The 18,776-nt window shown below is 46.8% G+C and overlaps 1 protein-coding gene across 1 annotated transcript in view; it reads right to left on the bottom strand.

Moving 5' to 3' along the window:
• Positions 1 to 322: 322 nt before the first annotated feature.
• LOC309678775 (histone-lysine N-methyltransferase SETD1B-like) overlaps positions 323 to 18,776 on the bottom strand; it is a gene marked incomplete at its 3' end in the record, with an annotated part of 23,397 nt that continues 4,943 nt past the window's right edge. The window contains exons 2-6 of the mRNA XM_082491925.1: positions 8,333 to 9,103; positions 2,930 to 3,100; positions 1,878 to 1,965; positions 751 to 968; positions 323 to 499 (exon numbers count right to left, since the gene is read on the bottom strand). Of these exons, the coding sequence (XP_082348051.1) occupies positions 323 to 499; positions 751 to 968; positions 1,878 to 1,965; positions 2,930 to 3,100; positions 8,333 to 9,079 (1,401 nt within the window). The 5' untranslated portion in view covers positions 9,080 to 9,103. The remainder of the gene's footprint in view (positions 500 to 750; positions 969 to 1,877; positions 1,966 to 2,929; positions 3,101 to 8,332; positions 9,104 to 18,776) is intronic.

The raw sequence follows: 18,776 nt of genomic DNA, 5'->3' as shown, positions 1-18,776 counted from the left end.
TTAGTGGTTAAATTACCCCGTTTGAAATCTGGTCCCTTCTCCTCCCAGCCACACACGTTTCATAAAACAAGCACAAACTTAGTTGCCTTTAAGACCTCTGCCCCTCTGTCAACCTGGGCTGAGATCACTCAGGGGCTGGAGAGCTATTGCAAAGGGACCCACAGGGTGAGGGATCATGGAAGCCTCGCAGGTAACAATTAAAAATACCTGTATGCGTTATCTTGTATAAAACCGCCCTTCAGTGAAAGAAAGTGCACAAATAAAAAAAAAAAAAAAAAAAGAGCTCACAAGTGCAAAAGGGAGACCACACCTGACCTGAAGGCTATGCTTGCTGCTTCTGCTGGAACAGCTTACCCTCCTCGGAGTCCTGCTCCTCCTCTTTGTCACTCGTGTCTATGCCTGTCTCCTCTTCATCATCATCTTCATCCTCATCATCCTCTTCATCATCATCTTCATCCTCATCATCATCTTCATCCTCATCATCCTCCTCCTCTTCCTCCTTTGCAAGAAAGCATTGCCGAAAATGAACAGTGTCTGACTCTGAGACCTGGCTGTCACTGTAGCAGCTACCAGCGACTCTCAAGGATGCTGATGAGAGAACCTGAAGAGGGAATGACCTTACAGAGGTTCTTTTAGGACAGACCCTAATAGGAGCGCTCACCTTCTAGGGAAGGTAACTTTGTCATCTGGAATTACGAGTCAACCTTTTAATCAGACAGCATTCAAAACTGCAATGACAAACCAACACACCTTGCCAGGTGCTGCTTTCACCAAGCCACCCTCTTCTTCCTGCTCCTCTTCCTTCTCTGAGGAGGACTCTTCCTCCTTCCCTGACGTTTCATCTCCCTCTTCGCCCTCACTGTCGAGCTCCAGCGGCCTCGCTGGTCGCCGCCTCAGCCCCACTGCTTCTGCATCCTTCTTTGACAGGTCAGATGTTGTATCAGAAGCATCCCTGTCCCTCTCCGACTCTGGTGACCAAACACAAGAAGGAAATTGCCATCAAGTACCTTGCAACAGAGGGAAAGAGTTGACTATATAATGGAAACCTTTTCTTTGGGAAGATCAAAGTTAGGAGCAATGTGTCCATGTGGTGTCTGAGTCCCCAGGCTCACAGGGGCTTACTAATTTCACAGTGCAAGTGAGGGCGAGACTGGGTGCAGGGTGTTGAAATGCTGAGGATGGCAAAACACGGTGGCCAAAGCTGACAAGCTATAGGCAGCGCAGCTAGCAGACAGGGCGCTACTGAGGTCAGAACAGGTAAGCCCAATTTAATGCCTTTTTGGTTTACTTATGTGCTTTACAAAACCCTGTTTCTGTACTTTGGCTTCAAAACTGAACCAACTTTATGGCACAACTAACTTGAACCCACTTTTTTATGCAAAACAAAGGGTATTCAAAGCTTTGCCTTATCTCTACTCTTCCCTGCTTCCAGGAAAAAACGTTGAGATATTTTCAAATAGATTTTTCTGGCAAATAACTTTGGTTTGGTTTTAAAATCAAATGCAAGGCTAACTGACTCTTACATGCTTTCTTCCGCAACGTACCCAGTGAGCTGCAAGCACGCCCCTGGAGCAGTCCATGAACTCATCTGAGCTCCCTCTACTGGGTGACCAGCTTCTGCATCAGCAGAACTAAAATAAGTTATGAGTTATTCATAAAATGTGGGTCTCAAAATTCCCGCCAGTGAATTTAAGACAACTGAGTCCACAAGAGACATCTCCCAGCTGATCAGAGCTTTGTGAGAAGTAGGGTTTTGGCTCAGATCCTTGACTCTGTGTCTAGCTGTAAGTGAGCACACTGCTGTGAAGTTTAAAAGAAGGCAGCTTGCATGTGGTTTGCATCTGCTCTTGTGTTTCAAACAAATGTGCTTTGCAAACCTTCATCCTCATCATCGACAGAAGTGGAAGGCCGGATTCTCTTCTGATCTCCCGCTGAGGCAGCTTCAGGTGGCTCCTTTCTTTTCACCTGAACAAAAGACACAATTAGCATTTCTAAAAGTTTAGAAACAGCAGAAATCAACTTCTTAAGCAAATTGCTACTGCTTTACTTTGCCACGGTGACTTACACCCAGAAACCAAGGGCCACTTCCCCAGCTCTTGACCCCTTTATTTGCTTGCAAACAGAATTTCACTGTGAATGAAATTCTACCCCTTCGATTTGCATCAAAACACTCTGGGTACCAGCATGGTGCACGTCATCACCAGGTAGCTTGAAGATGACAGAGAAAACTCTTGACAAATACATGTGTCTGAGATGTAGCAGAACAGAAAGAGAGCCTGAGCCTATGGCATCTTAAAGAACTGCAAAGCAGGTTTTATTCTACATGAAGACTGCAGAATCTCTCATCCCAAACATTTACTTGCACCTTCTGTGCATTCAAATTCCTAATTTCAGGGAAGCCCTCTTACCCTCCCCCACCCCACACTTTTTTTTTTTAAGATACTTTTCATTTTTTATGCAAATGCCCTTCAAAAGAGGTGACTCTATGCTTGCAAGTCTGATTCTGTAAACTCACATGAGGCAGAGAACACTTAACCAAACTTCAGGTGAGACTCAGCTGCCAAACTGCATGACATTCTAAGCGAAGAAATAACTGTGTAAAGCACTGTGAGCATAAGCATATTTTTACAATCATGCTGAAACACTGCATCCTAAACACAGGCAAATGTCCCATTTACCGTGCAGAGCAGGGAGATCCTTTACAGACAATTCACACAAGCGGTAGATGAAAAGTCAAGGCTGGGAAATTTGGTCCTTGCTCTTACAGTGTACTGGCGGGTTACGAGTGATGCTCTCAGAAGCAAACCCAGAAGTGAACACAGAGTGGGGCTCACAGTCTGTAGGGCTTTGGGGCACAAATCTAGAGAGGTCTGTCCTAACACTCCTTTAGGGAATGTTAGTGTAACACGCGACAGATCTTTGTTTTTACCTTGAAGGACGGCAACCGGATGGCCCCTCGTAACCCAATGCCCAAGCCGATTCCCTCATATCCCAGGCCTTCTCCTTTGTTCCAGTTCTCCAAAAGACAAGATGCGATTCGATCCTTCGGCTTTGGTTTTTCCTCCAGTTCTCCTCCAGATTTCACTGGAGTGAGAGATGCCTGCAACAGAGAAAGCACACTTGAGAGACAAAGTTTCCTGGGAAGCACATGAACTCTGGAAACCTTTTAGACAGTTGAGGTTTGTGAAATATCACAGCCTTGCCCGGGCATCAGTTTCTCTGAAGGCAAGAGCATGTGAAAATGCACCACATGGCCACACACACTTGAAAGGGAGAAGGTGCAAGAACTCTTCTTGATAATGAGACTCTTCCATCTCCGAGAAGCCTTCTCCCCTTTGCATTTTAAAAAGTTATTTTCTCTGCACGTGGCACTCAAACCGATTAAGACAAAACTGCTGGGACTCCTAGAACAATGGCTTAGCATGGGAGAGTAAGTGATCTTGCATTTGGAGCCATTATGCCGGCAGGTAGCAGAGCAGACACTCCTGCTTTCGCCACTGAGTGTTTTAAAACATGATCTCAATTTCCTTCACGTGCAGCTTAACACAGGACAAAGCACTTCACAAGAAAGAACAAGGGAAATGAACAGACCCATTAGCCCCCATGGCTCATTTCAGAACTCCCAAGTGCCTGGTGTGGGGACCACAGTGACCACAGCCAGAATCCAACGCAGATGCTAGAAGCAAACGCTATAAAAAGGAGAGATGAAAGGGGAAGAAAAGGTGCAAACATGAACCCAGGACTTGACAGCCCAAGGGAACACATTCCTCCACCCAGGCAGGAGCTACCAAGTGCCATGGAGCGGTCACTGTACAAAGGTCCTGAACTCTGACGGGAAGCTAAGGAGCTGGGACACACCACCATCCTCATACACCACCTTCTCCCCGCAAACTCCCAAACACTACAGGAGCCCATCTGCTCTGGTCACAGAATAGAGCTACGCACATGCCTCTTACAAATAACTCAAGCATGCTTCAGGCAAGTTAGCCTAACGCTGTGTTATCTACCCTCCTTTGCTAACTCACGTAACCGAGAACAACTTTAGACATTCTAGTTGGGAAGACCTTTATTCTTTTTAGTGTTCTGTTTAGTCTTCTGTTTAGTTTAGTCACACACATCCCTGTGTTTGCTTAGCAACCGCAGCCCAAGTCCTCCAAGTCAGGAGGCTCCAGTCCTGGGAAACAGGAAAATCAAGATATTTAGTCAAAACACCTCGGGTCTACAAAACTTGGTAACTAGACACACAGCCTCATCTCTGCTTAGCCAGAACAAACCCCTTTTCGCTGGAGCTGAGGTGTGAAGGAACAGCAGGAATTCAAACCTCTGCAGCCGTGGAGGGGCAGACGAGCCAGGGAAAGCATCACGCATGGTGGCACAGCACGCTCTTCTTGAGCGAAGGGCACTGGAGGTAATGTTCACTTGCATCAGCCAGTGGCATAACACCATCTAAAAGTCAGTTTCTCTTACAGACAATAACAGAGCTAATTTGCCGAAGCTGGCTGTAATCACCGAAGAGGAAGCGTAAGCTCAGCTCTCCTGCTAATAAGGGACAAGACTAATGGGAATATCAAGCAGTGAATCCAGGCGGCAGCACTCCGTGGCCAGGGATGGCTCGTTATTCCTGGCACTCTGCTTAATGCATCTTACTCACCCTTTCAAACCTAAACCTATCACTAGATTCCGGAACAGGGAAAAGCTTTCCCCTAGCTCAGGTAGAAAAGCGCCACGCTCCTTAGCAGCTTTCACCCCATATGTTTTCCACCCTGCCCGACGTAGGACACCAGCTTTACCCTTGAGCTTTCCCACCCTTTACCTATGGCAGTCAATCAGCTGCCCAAGCTGATTCCTTTGATGGAACATAGGGGCCAAAAAACAGACAGAAAAGAGAGAAACTGAGGCACAGGAGGTGACAAGCGTGTTGCCGCCTTGTGCATCTTTGAAGGTTCGGGGCTGCTTGTGTAGATAATATTTGCTGTCCTACTAAACTTGAATACTGTCAGTCAGTCAGGGGAAAAAAAGGAAACCCACGAGGCTTCCTGCTCTTACACCTCGTGAAGGTCAGGGAGACAGCAGATCCGCGAAGCCTCTGACCAAAGACGGATACTCCTACTGTAGGAACTGGCATATGGTGGAGCTCATGCGCTTCCAAGATGAGCTTTGATCTCCCCTGTGAAATAACAGGAGGGCTGCTGCAGCTCACAGTCCAAGAACAGGAGATATTAGAAGATATTACCTCTCCCTACAAACCTGCCTGATTTATTTCTAAAGAAAAAGATATGTAAACAAGCACCTATGTTGTCTTATTTATACTTCCAAACCTCTGAAAATAATACAAGTTCTTTCACTATTGTCAATCAGTAAGGAAAAACATGAGAAGCTCCAATTAAAACCATTAGGAGGGAGGAAATGGGGATGCAGGGCTGTTTTGGAGGGTCATTTCAGCTCAAACAGTGCCTGGAGGTCTCAGTCCATTCTAGAAAAATCAGTGTGATGGAAAAGTACGTGGGGAACTGACCTCCAGCTGCCAGCAAGGAGCCAGTTGGTTCATCCTCACACGTGCATAAAAGACACCAGCAATAGGAAGGTACAGTTTAAGCTGAATACTCATACTTTGTTTTCCTTTGGCAAAAGCGGTCCGCTTATGACTGAGAAAGAATCCTGTCCTGCACCAGTGTCAGGGGGTGCCCAGTCCTAGCAGAAAGGAGGCTGTGAAATCTGCGTGATTTTTCTGCATGCAACACGTGGCCTGGCAGAGGCTTCTCCAGGCAGTGCCCTGCAGCAGCAATGGGTCTGGCATTTCTCTTCTGGCACGAGTGTTTTTCCATGCAGCAATTTCATATTTTCAATTAGGCTCTGCTCACATCCAACATAACCTGTGGTAAGGACTGTGGCAAGCTGCTGCGGTACAGTCAGCTTCCCTTCCCAAAGTGGGTTACAAATTCCAGGTGAGGGAGGAACACACCGAATCCAGCCATAGGTCGGGATATAAAAGAGCCCAAGCAGCCGCTGAAGACCTGCCTCGACTTGCTTCTGCTTCTTCACTGCAGATGTCTGGTTTAAAACAATTTCTTGGGTACTTCAGTTGCTCCTTTTGCAACTATTTCCTGGATCTGTTTCCCTCACTGCCCTGGAAACTCCTCCAAAATTGTCAGCACATGCTCGCTGGTAGGAGGCAGAAGCTCTGAGCATTAGCCAGAGGGAGAGGGACAGGGCTTCTCGCTGCACGTCACAGCAGCCAGCTCTAAGCCAGAGCAAATTACACTGTCATAAAACAGCTGTTAAGCAGCAGCATTACCAACCTCTCCGGAAAGCCAAGGAGCTCTCCCAGGCACTAGAGTTAACACGCAACTGGCTTACAAAAGCAGGTGGTGAAGAAATTGCTCTGAAAACTGGCATCTGAAACAGAAGATATATCTGCAGGTTGTGGTGTTGGTTTTGGTTTGTTGGTTTTTTACAATAATTTACTGTAATACTAATTTTGAGGCTTGCAAGAACCTTTCTATAGTGCTAACGGGTTTTTTGGTAGAGACAAATTCACCACATATTAGATCACAGAGCTGGTCGCTGGCTGAGGTATGCTTTAAATTGGCTGAGAAAGGATGAGACAATTCACGCAAAGCTGTTTTCTTAACTAATCCCTGGAACTCCTCATGTATTTGGCAAATGTTCAGCTTTTGAGTTAATTGCCACTGCATACATGCACTGGGGAGGTGGGAGCAGCGCAGAGAACTGGAGATATCCTCGGATCTTATCACACAAAGTGGGGAACATAAATTCGCAGCTCGATGGTTTCAAACACTCCTGTTGCATCTGACTTTAGTTTTTTGGAGTTAAAGTTCAGCTTCCTCTTAGATGCGAGAAGCACTTGCACATTTGTCTCCTGATCTCGGGGTCATTTCCTCCTGCAAGCCCCTTCCTGGAGGCAGCCAGCAGTGCCAGAGAGCACCAAAAAAAAAAAAAAAAATCAGCTAAACTTTTCAAATTTCAGGCCCAGAAACTACTGCACTGAGCGGGAAAAGGGAAAGGAGACAGGGCAGAAGGGGCTGACGGGAGAAGTGAATATCTCTGGGTTTTTGAGGTGTAAGGCATTTTGGAGCATTCTTGAAGGCTTTCCTGAAAGGACTACAGTGGAGAGGACTCTCCCACGTGTACGTGCTCTGTCTGTAGGAGCAGCTAGCCTTGTCTTAAGACTACTGCTCAGTGGACTTCACCTTTAACAGGAGCATGAGAGCCCCCCTGGCAGGGAAAGTCTGCAAACACATACCACAGGACTGCGGTGACAGGAGGTCACCTTGTCCGTGACCCTGCCTGGGGGCAGCAGTGGCTGCAGCGACGCCCTTCCTCAGAGATGCCCACATAAGGACATTACAGCCCTCCAAAACACAGCTGGAAAAACAGCTCGTTTACAGATCCCTCCTGGATCATGCCCCAGCACAGCCGGTGCATCCTGCCGAGACGCACTGAGCAGCCACGCAGGCCGGCTACAGCAACGCACCGCCAAAGATGAACGTACTCTCCAAGAGCCTTGCAAGGCACAAGCTGCGCTTAGTCCCTCGCACAGAAAGGGCTGCCCTGAGGTGGCCTCAGCTGGAGGCAATGAGAAGATCCACCCCAAAGCAGAGGGATGACATTGAGAACTAAACACTTCTATTTTTGCTAAGAAAGATGGGACCAGATGATCCTTGAGGTCCCTTCCAGCCTGGTATTCTATGACTCTTCCTTCAACCCACATTCAAATCAGCGGGATGGTGTGAGACAGAGCAGCAGTTCACTCCTAGGTGAGCATTTATGGCTCCACACATGTTCAGAGATAACTCTGCACAGGGTTCCTCCATCAATGACTAGGAAGGACTAAAACTCTCAGCCCGTGTTTGTTCTGATGGCAAAGCAGCATGAAATACCTGCATATATGGAGTGACACCATGGAAATAAGCCAGGTTTAATACTCAGGTGCTAACCTGGCCCAAGGCAGGTGCCTGTAGTGATGAAGCATCTTCCAGATATTTGCAGGCTGAGGTTTGCTGCTGCCAGCACACACTCCTGCTGCCTGCCTCAGCATGAAGACCAGCCCTGCGGGGAGGCATGGAGGCAGACAAGTGACAGGGACATGCATTCCTCCCATTTAATTTCAGCAGCCTCAAGCAATGTGGTTTCTCACAGCAATACTATTCCATGGGTTTTATTGTTTGCTTCTGGTTTAGTTACCATAAAGTTTTAGGGTTACGGTTTTTTTTTTTAAAGTCAATTCCAGATCCCTGCTTACCCATGCCCTGGCCACAACCACTATGAACAGTTCTCCCCGGGATCCAGCACAGAGCACATGAAAGCCTACCTTTGCCAGACGTTCCTTCTTGTCCCACCAGTCATCAAATGCCCGAAACGCTACTACTTCAACCATCTTCCGGTTCAGGTCCCTTTTCATGATAGCCTTTAGTTCCTTCACTATGACCAGGAGGACTCCATCCACAGTGGCTTTGTGGGGATCTTCCTTCTTTGGCTCATAACCCGGTGGCGGAACCGAGGGGTCAAACTTGGGCAGTGGTGGCCACTGCTGTCCACGACCAAGAGCTGCTCCCATAGAGAAAGGGCGGTAGGGTGGAAGATTCACAAACTGCATCCGACCCGTCATGAAAGGTGGATACTGGTACGTGTTTTGTGCCTGCATCATGCGGCTCAGCATCTGAGTTTGCATCTGGAAGGACATTGGCATGCCACCCCACTGGTTGCCCAAGACACTTATCATATCCACTTGCATGACTGGGAACATGCCAGGATGGAACGGAGGAAGCGGAGGCAAGATATGAGGCGGAGGGACCCCAGGGGGGGCAGGGAGCGGAGGTGGGGGAACGGTGACGGCGGGATGAGTGGGTGGAGGTGGCGGAGGTAGCGGCGGAGGCATCGGGAAGCCTGGCTGCGGAGGCGGTGGAGGAGGAAGAGGAGGGAATCCTGGTGGCGGCAGAGGGGGAATTGATGGGGCCATCACAGCTGTGTTGCTGACAGAGGAGTTCACCACAATGGTTTTGGCACATTCTGCACTGGTGATGGGCGCAGGGTTGGTCTCATCGTCAGAGATTTCCATGTCCTCCCCTGAAGAATGCTGACCCTGCGACAAAAGAGAGAGAAAAGGTGAGGAGCACATTCCTTTTACATTAAATATCACAGCACTGGCTGCTTCAAACAAAAGCTAAGTTTAACACATGTTTTAATTGGGAACGGAGAAAAGCGAGCGATGCGCTGAAAAGACAGGGCCCATTGCGCAGCTGGTGCCTATTGAAGCTTTTCTCTTCCATGTCAGACCTCGGGAAGCAGAGAGGTAAAAGCTTTCTAAAAGAGCATTAGTACCAACCGAACAAAACCCTCAGCTTCTATGGAACAGGAGGAATTGCTCCCGTGCTCAGGGAAATACACACAATCCAAATGCCTTTCACTGCAAGATACATTATCTCTTATTTGCATCTAATACTGACAGGTATATTACACCATGAGTTTTTATTCCTTAGTTTTCACCGTGCACAAAGAATTATTCTGGGTTTTAATTATAATCCCTGGCTCATTTGCTGTCAACTTTTAACCTCTAATTATGGGAAGACAATACTTCCACACGGTTGCTCCAACTAAAAGTTGTCTTGACCACAGCAATTCACATGGAAAAAAAGAACCCCAAATCTGTCTAAATTGCCTTTAAACATCAGTCATAAATGCTGGGATTCAAAGATATAGCATATGTCATGTTCTTGGGCAAAATGAATACTTCACTAGCCACAAGAAATACAGACAGAGTTATATAACATGCTAAATGATGTCCCACCTCCACTGTCAAAGGAATAGAAACAGGATTAAAACAGAGGGTGCCTGCTTGCTCTGAAGTCTCAAAGCTGCCCAATTAGGTCTCGTACAACAGAAAAGCCTCATGTGCTAGCTCCGTCCTCAACAGCAAATGGTCACACGTGCACACGATGTCCTACAGGCACTTCAGTCCTGAAGGTGTCTACCGCAAAAAGAAACCACATGTATGACTGTCACATCCCTCAGGTATCGTTGAAACAAATAAGAAATATAGCAACCAATATTGCTGGAAGACATATCCAATGCACTGGCATTTTATATAGGAAACACGAATGGGGTTGACCTTTTACTAGTGGGATGTCAGCAAAGACAGGGCAGGCTCCCAACAACCTTCTCCAAAACCATTTCTCCCATTCTTCCCTTTTTCCCCAGCTAAAATTGTCAAAACCCACCACTTTTGTGTCAGCAAACACCCCTCAGCTATTTTCAGGACTGAAAAGCAGAAGCACTCATCACGACCTTCTCTCCCAGGCTCTCTACAAGCACGACCGGCCTGCCTCCTTCGAACGACTTACCAAGCACTTCCTTCCTCACAACAGCTTCGCACAAAAAAAGCCAGACAAACAGTTTGCATGTTGCCACCAGCTGATCTAAATGAAGAGCATCCCCATGTTCACCAGCTCAGACCAGAGCACAGCGGCGATGCTCTACCTCCGCTGGAGCTCTCCCACCTGCCCTGGATGCTGCGGGCTCTAGCCCAGCTGAGGCAGTAAGAGATCACGATCAAGCGGTCTTTAAGTGCCTCTCTCTGTCTCAATCCTGGCAAGAGTTTTGGAATCTGATGGCTGTTTCCAGCCAAATTTGACTGAAGATCCCAAAGATGTTTATTTCTTCCATGTTTCATGCCAGCAGGTGCCTCTTCTGTCGGTTCTCCTACTAGTCTCCCCGGTCTGAAAGAAAAGAGTAATCGTGCTCAGCCCTTATCAGACACTGGAGAACCTACATCGGGGAGAGCTGCTGGGAAGCAGGCTTTGTTGGCGGCTCTCATCCTGAAGCTGCTGTGATTTGGTTTTTAATCTGTGAACTTTGCATAGGGGTAAGGGAACAAAAGCAAGAGCAGCTGAGTTGATGACTCTGCTATGAACTATAGCTGTACGAAGGTGAGCAACTATCCAAATCAAACCAAATGCTTCACGTTTTATCAAAGGTCATCTCTGCTACAGCAGCTACCACCAGAGAGCAGGCTGAGCACAACGCTTGCAACAGCAGCTTTGCAAATCCTCCTGTCCTAGCACCTCCCCTTGCCCTGGCTTCCCCGCATTCCTCTGCTGCGGCATGAGCCCACCAGCTCACGCACCGCATGGGTCACCCTCAAAAAGCCACTCATGATTTCAGTGGTCTGAAGACGCTCAGCCCCTCAGGTCAACAAGTAGACCATCACTTACCCCCGCAGAAGTGGGGAAAGCACGAGCCCGGCAAACCCTGCAGCGCGTGCTATCGACCCCCTGCTAACAGTAATGGAGAGGGGAGACTTTCCCGTAGCTGCGGAGTTGCTTTCGTGCATCCGTACGTGCAGGGAGGTACTCTGAGGGCTGTTTTGTAAACTCTAAAATGAACAGCTCAGCAAAGAGAAGCAGAAATAATAACCCATTGCACTTGAGCCTTTCCAGAGCCGAATGGTATCATCTCCTCCTTGAGCTGTCCACATCTGGCTAACATTTCTCAGTGGGTCTCACCCCCTGCTTCCTCTCTCCAGCTGCTCTATTGCCGTCACGTCCCACGCCGAGGATGCCGGGGAACGAAAGGACATTCTACAGTTTCAGCTACCACAGCTCCAGTGAAAGTGTCAAAGGAAGAGCACAGATGATGACTGTGGCAGGTGTAAACAAGTTTCCTGCAGAACAGACCCCATTTTTCACTAAGTGAACACAAAAAGCACTGTTAAAAGCACTGGCTCCAACTGCGAAAGCTGGATAATGCTAAAGGTCAGCGTTGGACAGGAAGCTCGGAGTGTTCAGGCTACCAATGATATACAAAATTAGCTTCATATTCACATTCACCTCATCTGATGGGGTATGGAGGAAAGTCACCCCATGAAGCCCCAGTGGAGAACCAGCACCAGGCAGTGCCACAGGGAGCTCTTGTGGCCCCAAGCCACAAATTCTCCCTGATCCCCAGTCCCTCCTGTGGGATCCTGCACACCCCAGTGCCACCCAACACTGGTCTGAGTCACCGTTCAAGATCGGTCTCTGCTGAGCACACAACACCGGTCCCAAAGCGCCCGTCCAACCAACACATCCTCCCTTCCTGGAGCACCACCAGCCCAGAGCAGCCCATCACAGCCAGTCCTGCCGTAGCAGACCCATGTCCTCCTTCCCATCACCCAGAGTCCACTTGCATCTGCATCAGCCCTTTACTCAGTCCCAGCATCAAAGAATCCTGCCTCATAGTTGAGGTTGGTTTTCCCTCTCAAAGGAAACATCAGATAGAAAAAGCTGATCCTGAAATTGTGAAGAGGTGACAGGACTCGCCAGACTCCATGTTGTAGTGCACAGTAGCTCTCTTCATTCATACGCGCATTTATTTTTACTTAAGCTGAAATGAGAACTGCTAAAGCAATAACTAGCATTTTTGGAAGACTGAATTATTTATTTTTTGATTAATTCTTCTGGTGCTCAGATGGGTCTGCAGGAAGAAACGACAGATTCCGTGCTTCCTACAATGTTGGGCTGACAACTCACCTGCACTTGCACAGTGAACACAGGCTGTGCTCCAATTTTATCCCAAGCAAGATGGAAAGGGAAAGAGAAAAAGATTAAGCAGCAGGGAGAAGATGATCAAAAAGGGAGGGAGAAGAAAAAAAAAAAGAATACACAAAGTTAGGAAAGAGGTCAAACCAGAAGAAGATCATCTACAAAGAAGTATTTAAAGAAAGTTAAGAGCAACGAATATTTAAAGCAGATGAGCAGTTACAGGAAAGTTGTATCTAAGGGGGAAAAACGTGTACCAACTGAGTGAGAGAAATCAAGGTACAGAAGGAAAAAACAAGGGAAGACAGAAAAATCTTTCATTATATGAATTCATTTTCATTCACCTGTCTGAACCTAGATTTACGGTGGTTGCTACCAAATACCTCTCAGGGTAGAGCTAAAAAGTAGCTATGCTGTCCTCCCAAAGAAATCGCCTTCTAGCTGGCCTTCCTCTTTGCTCTCACAAGGGGAAAAAAGTGAGCTGATATGTGGCATACATACTGCTATGAGGATGTCATGGCCATCACTGTCACAAAACTGCGTCAATCAGTCCTGGAGCTCACCTGCACATTTCTGAGGGCATCTGGTACAATGCCTCCCGAAAACCTCCCTTCATTCCACTGAGAGAAAATCCATTTCCAACTAAGTTAATTTGTGCTGCCATCTTTACTTTGCATTAATTAAATTAAGAGTTAGCAAAACAGGTATTTAATTATACGCATGACACATTTTTCCAAAGGTGTTTTAATGATGCAAATTTGTTGGGAGAGATTCACGTCAGCATAACTGGTTATAAATGGCCTCGTTCATTGTTCACCCAAAATGCTAACTGCCACCTTTAATATTGGTACAGTGTGTTTTAGCATGGGCAGAGCCTCTTGAGTTAAGTGAAGGGAATATCCCGAGATCTCACTCCTGGATCAAACTGAACAGCAACAGGGTAGAGAGCCACTGAATGCGGGGTATCAGTCCTACCTCAGAGCAATACCCAGCATTTAGCAAGCAAACATTCATACCTGCAGAAAAAAAAAAAAAGAAGAAGAAACTACGTCCTAATATTTGCATGCAGAAGTGGCAGTTTCCAAACGTGAGGAGACTGTTCTCTCCCTGACCCCGAGGAGCACTGACACTGCAGCAGCGGTTGGGAGCCTCATCGTACGTGCTGTTCGGTACCTTTCCTACGGGCAGAGGAACTTCACATGCTTTTATTTCCTTTTAAAAAGGCCATCTGATAAAGAATTTACTCAAAGTTTCAGAATGCATTTTGAACACCATCAGCTCAGAGTTAATTTCACATAAATATTCTGCTGGGTACCAAGTTACCTATGTTTGAGGTAGGGAACTTGAATCGCTGAAAGTAGCAACTACTCTGGCATAGCCTGGCTGATCTCTGGCACATCAAAATAACGAAATGCAGGATCAATGGCACTCAGCACGATGCAAGGTCACTAGCTTTAATGAAGTGAAGCATCCCATGCTTGCAAGAAGTAGCAAACCTTTAAGCCTGTTGCAACTTGCTCTCACAGAAACCAAACAGAACAAACAAAAAAATCACTATTTAAGCCTTAAAACTTTAAAAATGCTGCATTTAAATTCTGAAAAACTTTGCCATTTAAAATGTGAAGAAGCAGCTTTTCAATAAAACTAGAACTAAAATCACAAGTAGCTCTTGGACAAAAATTTTTCATAACCTGGTCAAACGGTCACCACCTGTTTTTGGATTAAGGCCACCCAAGGATCTAAGAAATTCACAAGTGAGCAAGTCTCACCCTTCATCCTTACAAAAAAGTAGGGAAAGAGAAAGTTCCAGAGGTGAGGGAGAGAGGACAACTGACCAAACCGGGTCACACAGCAAGTCGCTGACAAAGAACAGACTCCAGGTCCCTCTAACTATTTCCCAGCTCCAGCTGCCTCCCCGTGCGGAGCTCACACCATGCTCCTGGCCGCCCACGCTCTGCATTTGGGCAGGGGAAGGGGCCCTAGTGCAACAGGCTGCGATCCCAGGGTGAAAATAGCCCATGTTCTCTAACACACAGCTCTCTCTTCCCAGACTCCTTTGGCAGAACACATTAAAGAGAACGAGACGTTTCAAACCTGTCACGTTTCTTACAACACCATCCAGAACAAAAGGGAAGCCCGAGGATGCAAAGCAGCCACCTGCAACTCTTCCTCAAAGACACAATTTCAATGAAAAACTCCTTAAAAAAAACACAAGCCCATTGAAGTCTGGCCCAGAGAATCCCACCATTCACTTTGCTAACAGAGTGAAATACCTCTTGTTGTCCAAAATCTACATACCGAAGCACAACGAGGGCTTCAGAGAGTATTGCTTTGTTCATTTTTAATCCGCTTTTAGCTAGAGAAGAGCCTGCAGGTTCCACACGTTCTTGGCAAAACACGTCAAGAGGAGCCGTGCCTCCAAACTGCCCTCTTTGCTTGCTGGGAGTGCAACACTCGGGCGCGATGACATGGCAGAGGAATCATGCTAAGCGTTCACACCTCACGGTGTCAGGCGTGAACAAGAGAGACTTGGTACTGTATTTACAATACATACAAATATTTCGGCTTTGCTCACTATAATTATAGCTCTCCCTCTGAAAGAACACACACAAGGGTGGTACTTGGTACCAGCGGTGCACGGGAGGCCAGAGCTACTCGAGGTGGTTGGCCAGCAGTTTAGCTACAGCAGCAAAAACCACAGAGCAAACGGCTGCCTGCACCTTCCCGGGTGAACTTTCAAGCCTGTTGAGATAACTGTGCCATCACCAGCGCCCAAGGTGACTTGCCTCGGCCGGCACACCACCACTGCAGCCTGGATAGCCACACTGAAGGTTGTTTACTGCCTCCTCCCCGGATGCCCTGGGTTGGTTAGTCACGTCTTTCAACCTCCTTTGGGCAGGTAACAGAGCACTCGTCCTCCTGCTGCTGTCAGAGCGCGCGATTACAATCACGACAGGTTTTAATTGGGACAATGATAGCTTTCAGATGTATTTGCACTGTAATAAAATGCCCAGCTCAGGAACAGGCAAATGGAAAGATTAACACATTATGGATCAGTGATTATAAATATCTTCAGCAACATGTATTTCTATCTCAAGAACAGAAGACTGCAAGATTTTTATATAGCTATGTATTTATACAGCATTTTGCAAATCTAACTCGCAGGCAATGGTTGCAAACGAAGCGGAGCAGAACACAGATCACAAAAAGGGGCACCAAAAAGGCTGCAACGGAGCTGAGATTTCTCATGGAAGGAGAGACGTTACTTGGGTGTTTTGGTTTCTTTATTATCGATTGCTAAAGTATCTCTCACTACCTGAAAAAGAGAATTCAAGCTCTATGACGTGACAATATCCTACCTGACACATACACTGTCTTGGCTCAACTTGTGTTTTGGTCTGGTACCTATCTGCAGTGCTGCTTCGGCAGGGACAATCCTCCCCACACCTACAGGGCTGCGCAACAAGTAAAACAAGTGACGATAATATTCAAGTGCTCATTGTAAACAAACAGCGCTGTAAACACCAGCCTAACTTACGCCACTTTCTTTTTTTCTTCTAATGCCAAGAGAGAACTTTAAGTCGATACCTGAAACCACAGAAGGATGGAGGGAGAATTCCCTAGAAGTCCCCGTTGGTCCCAGAACAGGGGGACGGGGGCGAGAAAAAGCCACTACGGTGCTTGTTTGTGTCTCGCAATGTGCTGCCTCAGGTGTTGGTCCCTAATTAGACCATCCTGCACATGGGGAGATGCCACAAGTTGGGATTTGGAAGCATGCAAGCAGGAAGCTCACCTGGGCTTTCAGTGCAGAGCAGGAGGGGCTCTCGAGGGGGGAAAAAAAGCACATGGAGCTACTGCTTACAAAGGGAAAAGGTCTCATCACTCACTTCCAGTGTTTCCTGGCACTAGGAACACAAGTAAACCAATTTGTGTTTTAAGAACAGAGGGAGAGCTGGAAGGCTGCCCAATGGTCCATGCCACCATTAGAAAATCTAGTGAATTAAGATGACAAAATGAGCTAAAATGACTCCTGTACAATGAGCAGAAGTGCCAAAGACAGTATCCCAGACTCATGCAAATCTGCACTGCCCATTTCCTGCAGGACCTCCTACCCATTGAGCATCTGAGATGGGTCTTGACACTTTGAGGCACCATTTCAGACCACAGAAGGGATTATCTTCTGCCTTCTCACTACAGGACAGTGGAATAACATCAGTGTCTCCAAGGAAAGGAACGGAGCAGCAGCTTAAAACAGTATTTTCCAAAGCAAAGCCTCTGATGTGACACAGGGCGTGAAATGGTCCACAAAAAAAAAAAAAAAAACAAAACAAAACAACAGGAGAAAATAAATGCAACAATCGAACATGAGGGGTTCAGGCTATTTTTACTTGACTGTACATAGAAGCTCCCCTGGCTGTACGAAACAACGCGTGGATTCTTCTTTCCAAAAGTTGAGATGGATCCTGGAGTAAGAAACGCCCACTTAAGCAGTCTCTAAGCATCTCCATGAGGTTAAAAACTTCTTTTATTTAGCAAACAATCCAGGGAAGGACAGAGAACTCTACGTGAAGCAAAAAGGATAGAGATGGGAAGCAAATGCAGTGCAATTAGTGGTCTGAGGTAACCAGATCGTCACTGATCAAAACCAAGATGACTTGAGAAATGCGATCCCAAGGGGAGAAGACTCAACCGGCATTAGTACTTTCAAAAATCCCTTCTCTTGGCAAGTGTCCTGGTTTAAGCAACACAGGATTCATTTCTCTTCCAGTAATTTTGCTTTTCAGTAAGGTCTCTTCTAATGCTTGGGAAAACTGCATCTTTAGAAGATTCTAGTGTCTGAATTGGTGAAAATATTTACTTTATAGCCAGCTGTGGTATGTGGGTTTCAAGGTCTCAGTGTTTTCAAGCTCGCCAGGTGTGGGGACGAGGAGGAGTGAGACCTGAGCACTTGACCCAAGCTGGTCAACAGAATTATTTCATACCATGAATGTCACATTCAATATAAATTAGAAAGTTTGCTGAGGAGTTTATTCTCTTCTATGATGGCTGTGATCCTGAGAACTTCTTGCCCCAGCACTGGATCCCTGAGGCTCTCCCTTTCTCCTGAAGCCGCAAGGCACACAGCGTCCGACATTTGCTGTCCACTGCTGGGAGAGCACAGCTTCATAACGATACAACTGGCTGAGTATAATCCTCATATATTTTATATTGGTATCAGGATCAATATTAGTTCTTTAGTATTATTAATGTTAATTATCTAATCTTATTCTGTTAAATCTGTTCATATTTCAACCCTTGGGTTTCCTTGTTTTTTCCCCGATTCCTCTTCCCAGGTGAGGAGGGGTCATCGGGCGATGGAATAATTGTCTGAATGACAATAACTTGTGGCTTCTTCAAACCGTAACAGCAAGAAAGCACCATACTTCAGTTTTCAACATGACTTTCAAGAGCCCACTGCAAAAGCTTCTTAGGATAGCAATCCTCAGAGCCATAAATTAAGCAAGTGGGAAAACAACTGCCAGATTTACCTCAGCAGAAAGCCTGAAGAGATGAATTGGCAAAGAGGACAATAATTTGCCAAGGGGTTTGCTCTGTTTGCTAGCAATTGCATTACCTTCCACAAAAGGGGTGGTTCAACTCAGGTCCTTCTCCCTTCTGAAAGGGAAAGGAGGCTCTGAACTGCAAGCTTCATGGCATATGATGTGGTTACACCATTCCTGTTGGCAAGATCACCGAAGAGGGGATATTTGGAAAAGGCAGACATCGCCCAACATGCACAAGAGACTCTCCAGTGTCTGCCGGGACAGCTCTAGGAAGAGTGAAAGCTAACACAACATCCTTTGGGTCCTCATTCATCAATGCTGAGACTAGAAGCTTCCAGACCCCCTGACCGCACAGATTTGAGCCGAGACAAACATGACCATACAACTGGGCAGATGACAAAATACAGTGAGAGTACGAGCCAGGGAGTCACTGGCCCCAAGCCCGAGATCAGGGATGCCTGGGCAGCCCGTGCGTGCCCCGATGCGAAACTTGCCTGGACAGTCGCCCCTTCTGCATTATGTGAACAAATCCGAACTGGCAGGGCGAATGTGTGCCAATTCACAGGCTGCGTCATGTGGCCATAGTGTTTTTCATCACATATGAAACACCCTAAAATTGGATTTACCATCTCATGGAACCATGGCCTTTTCCCTCAAGTCTTAAGTAGATCTTATTAAGGGAAAAAAAGGTTTCTTT

Source organism: Vanellus vanellus, assembly GCF_965231255.1.
Source record: "Vanellus vanellus genome assembly, chromosome: 16".
In the NCBI taxonomy this organism is placed as follows: domain Eukaryota; kingdom Metazoa; phylum Chordata; class Aves; order Charadriiformes; family Charadriidae; genus Vanellus; species Vanellus vanellus.
The sequence above is the reverse complement of the archived record's forward strand: the minus strand, read 5'-3'. Positions and strand labels throughout refer to the sequence as shown.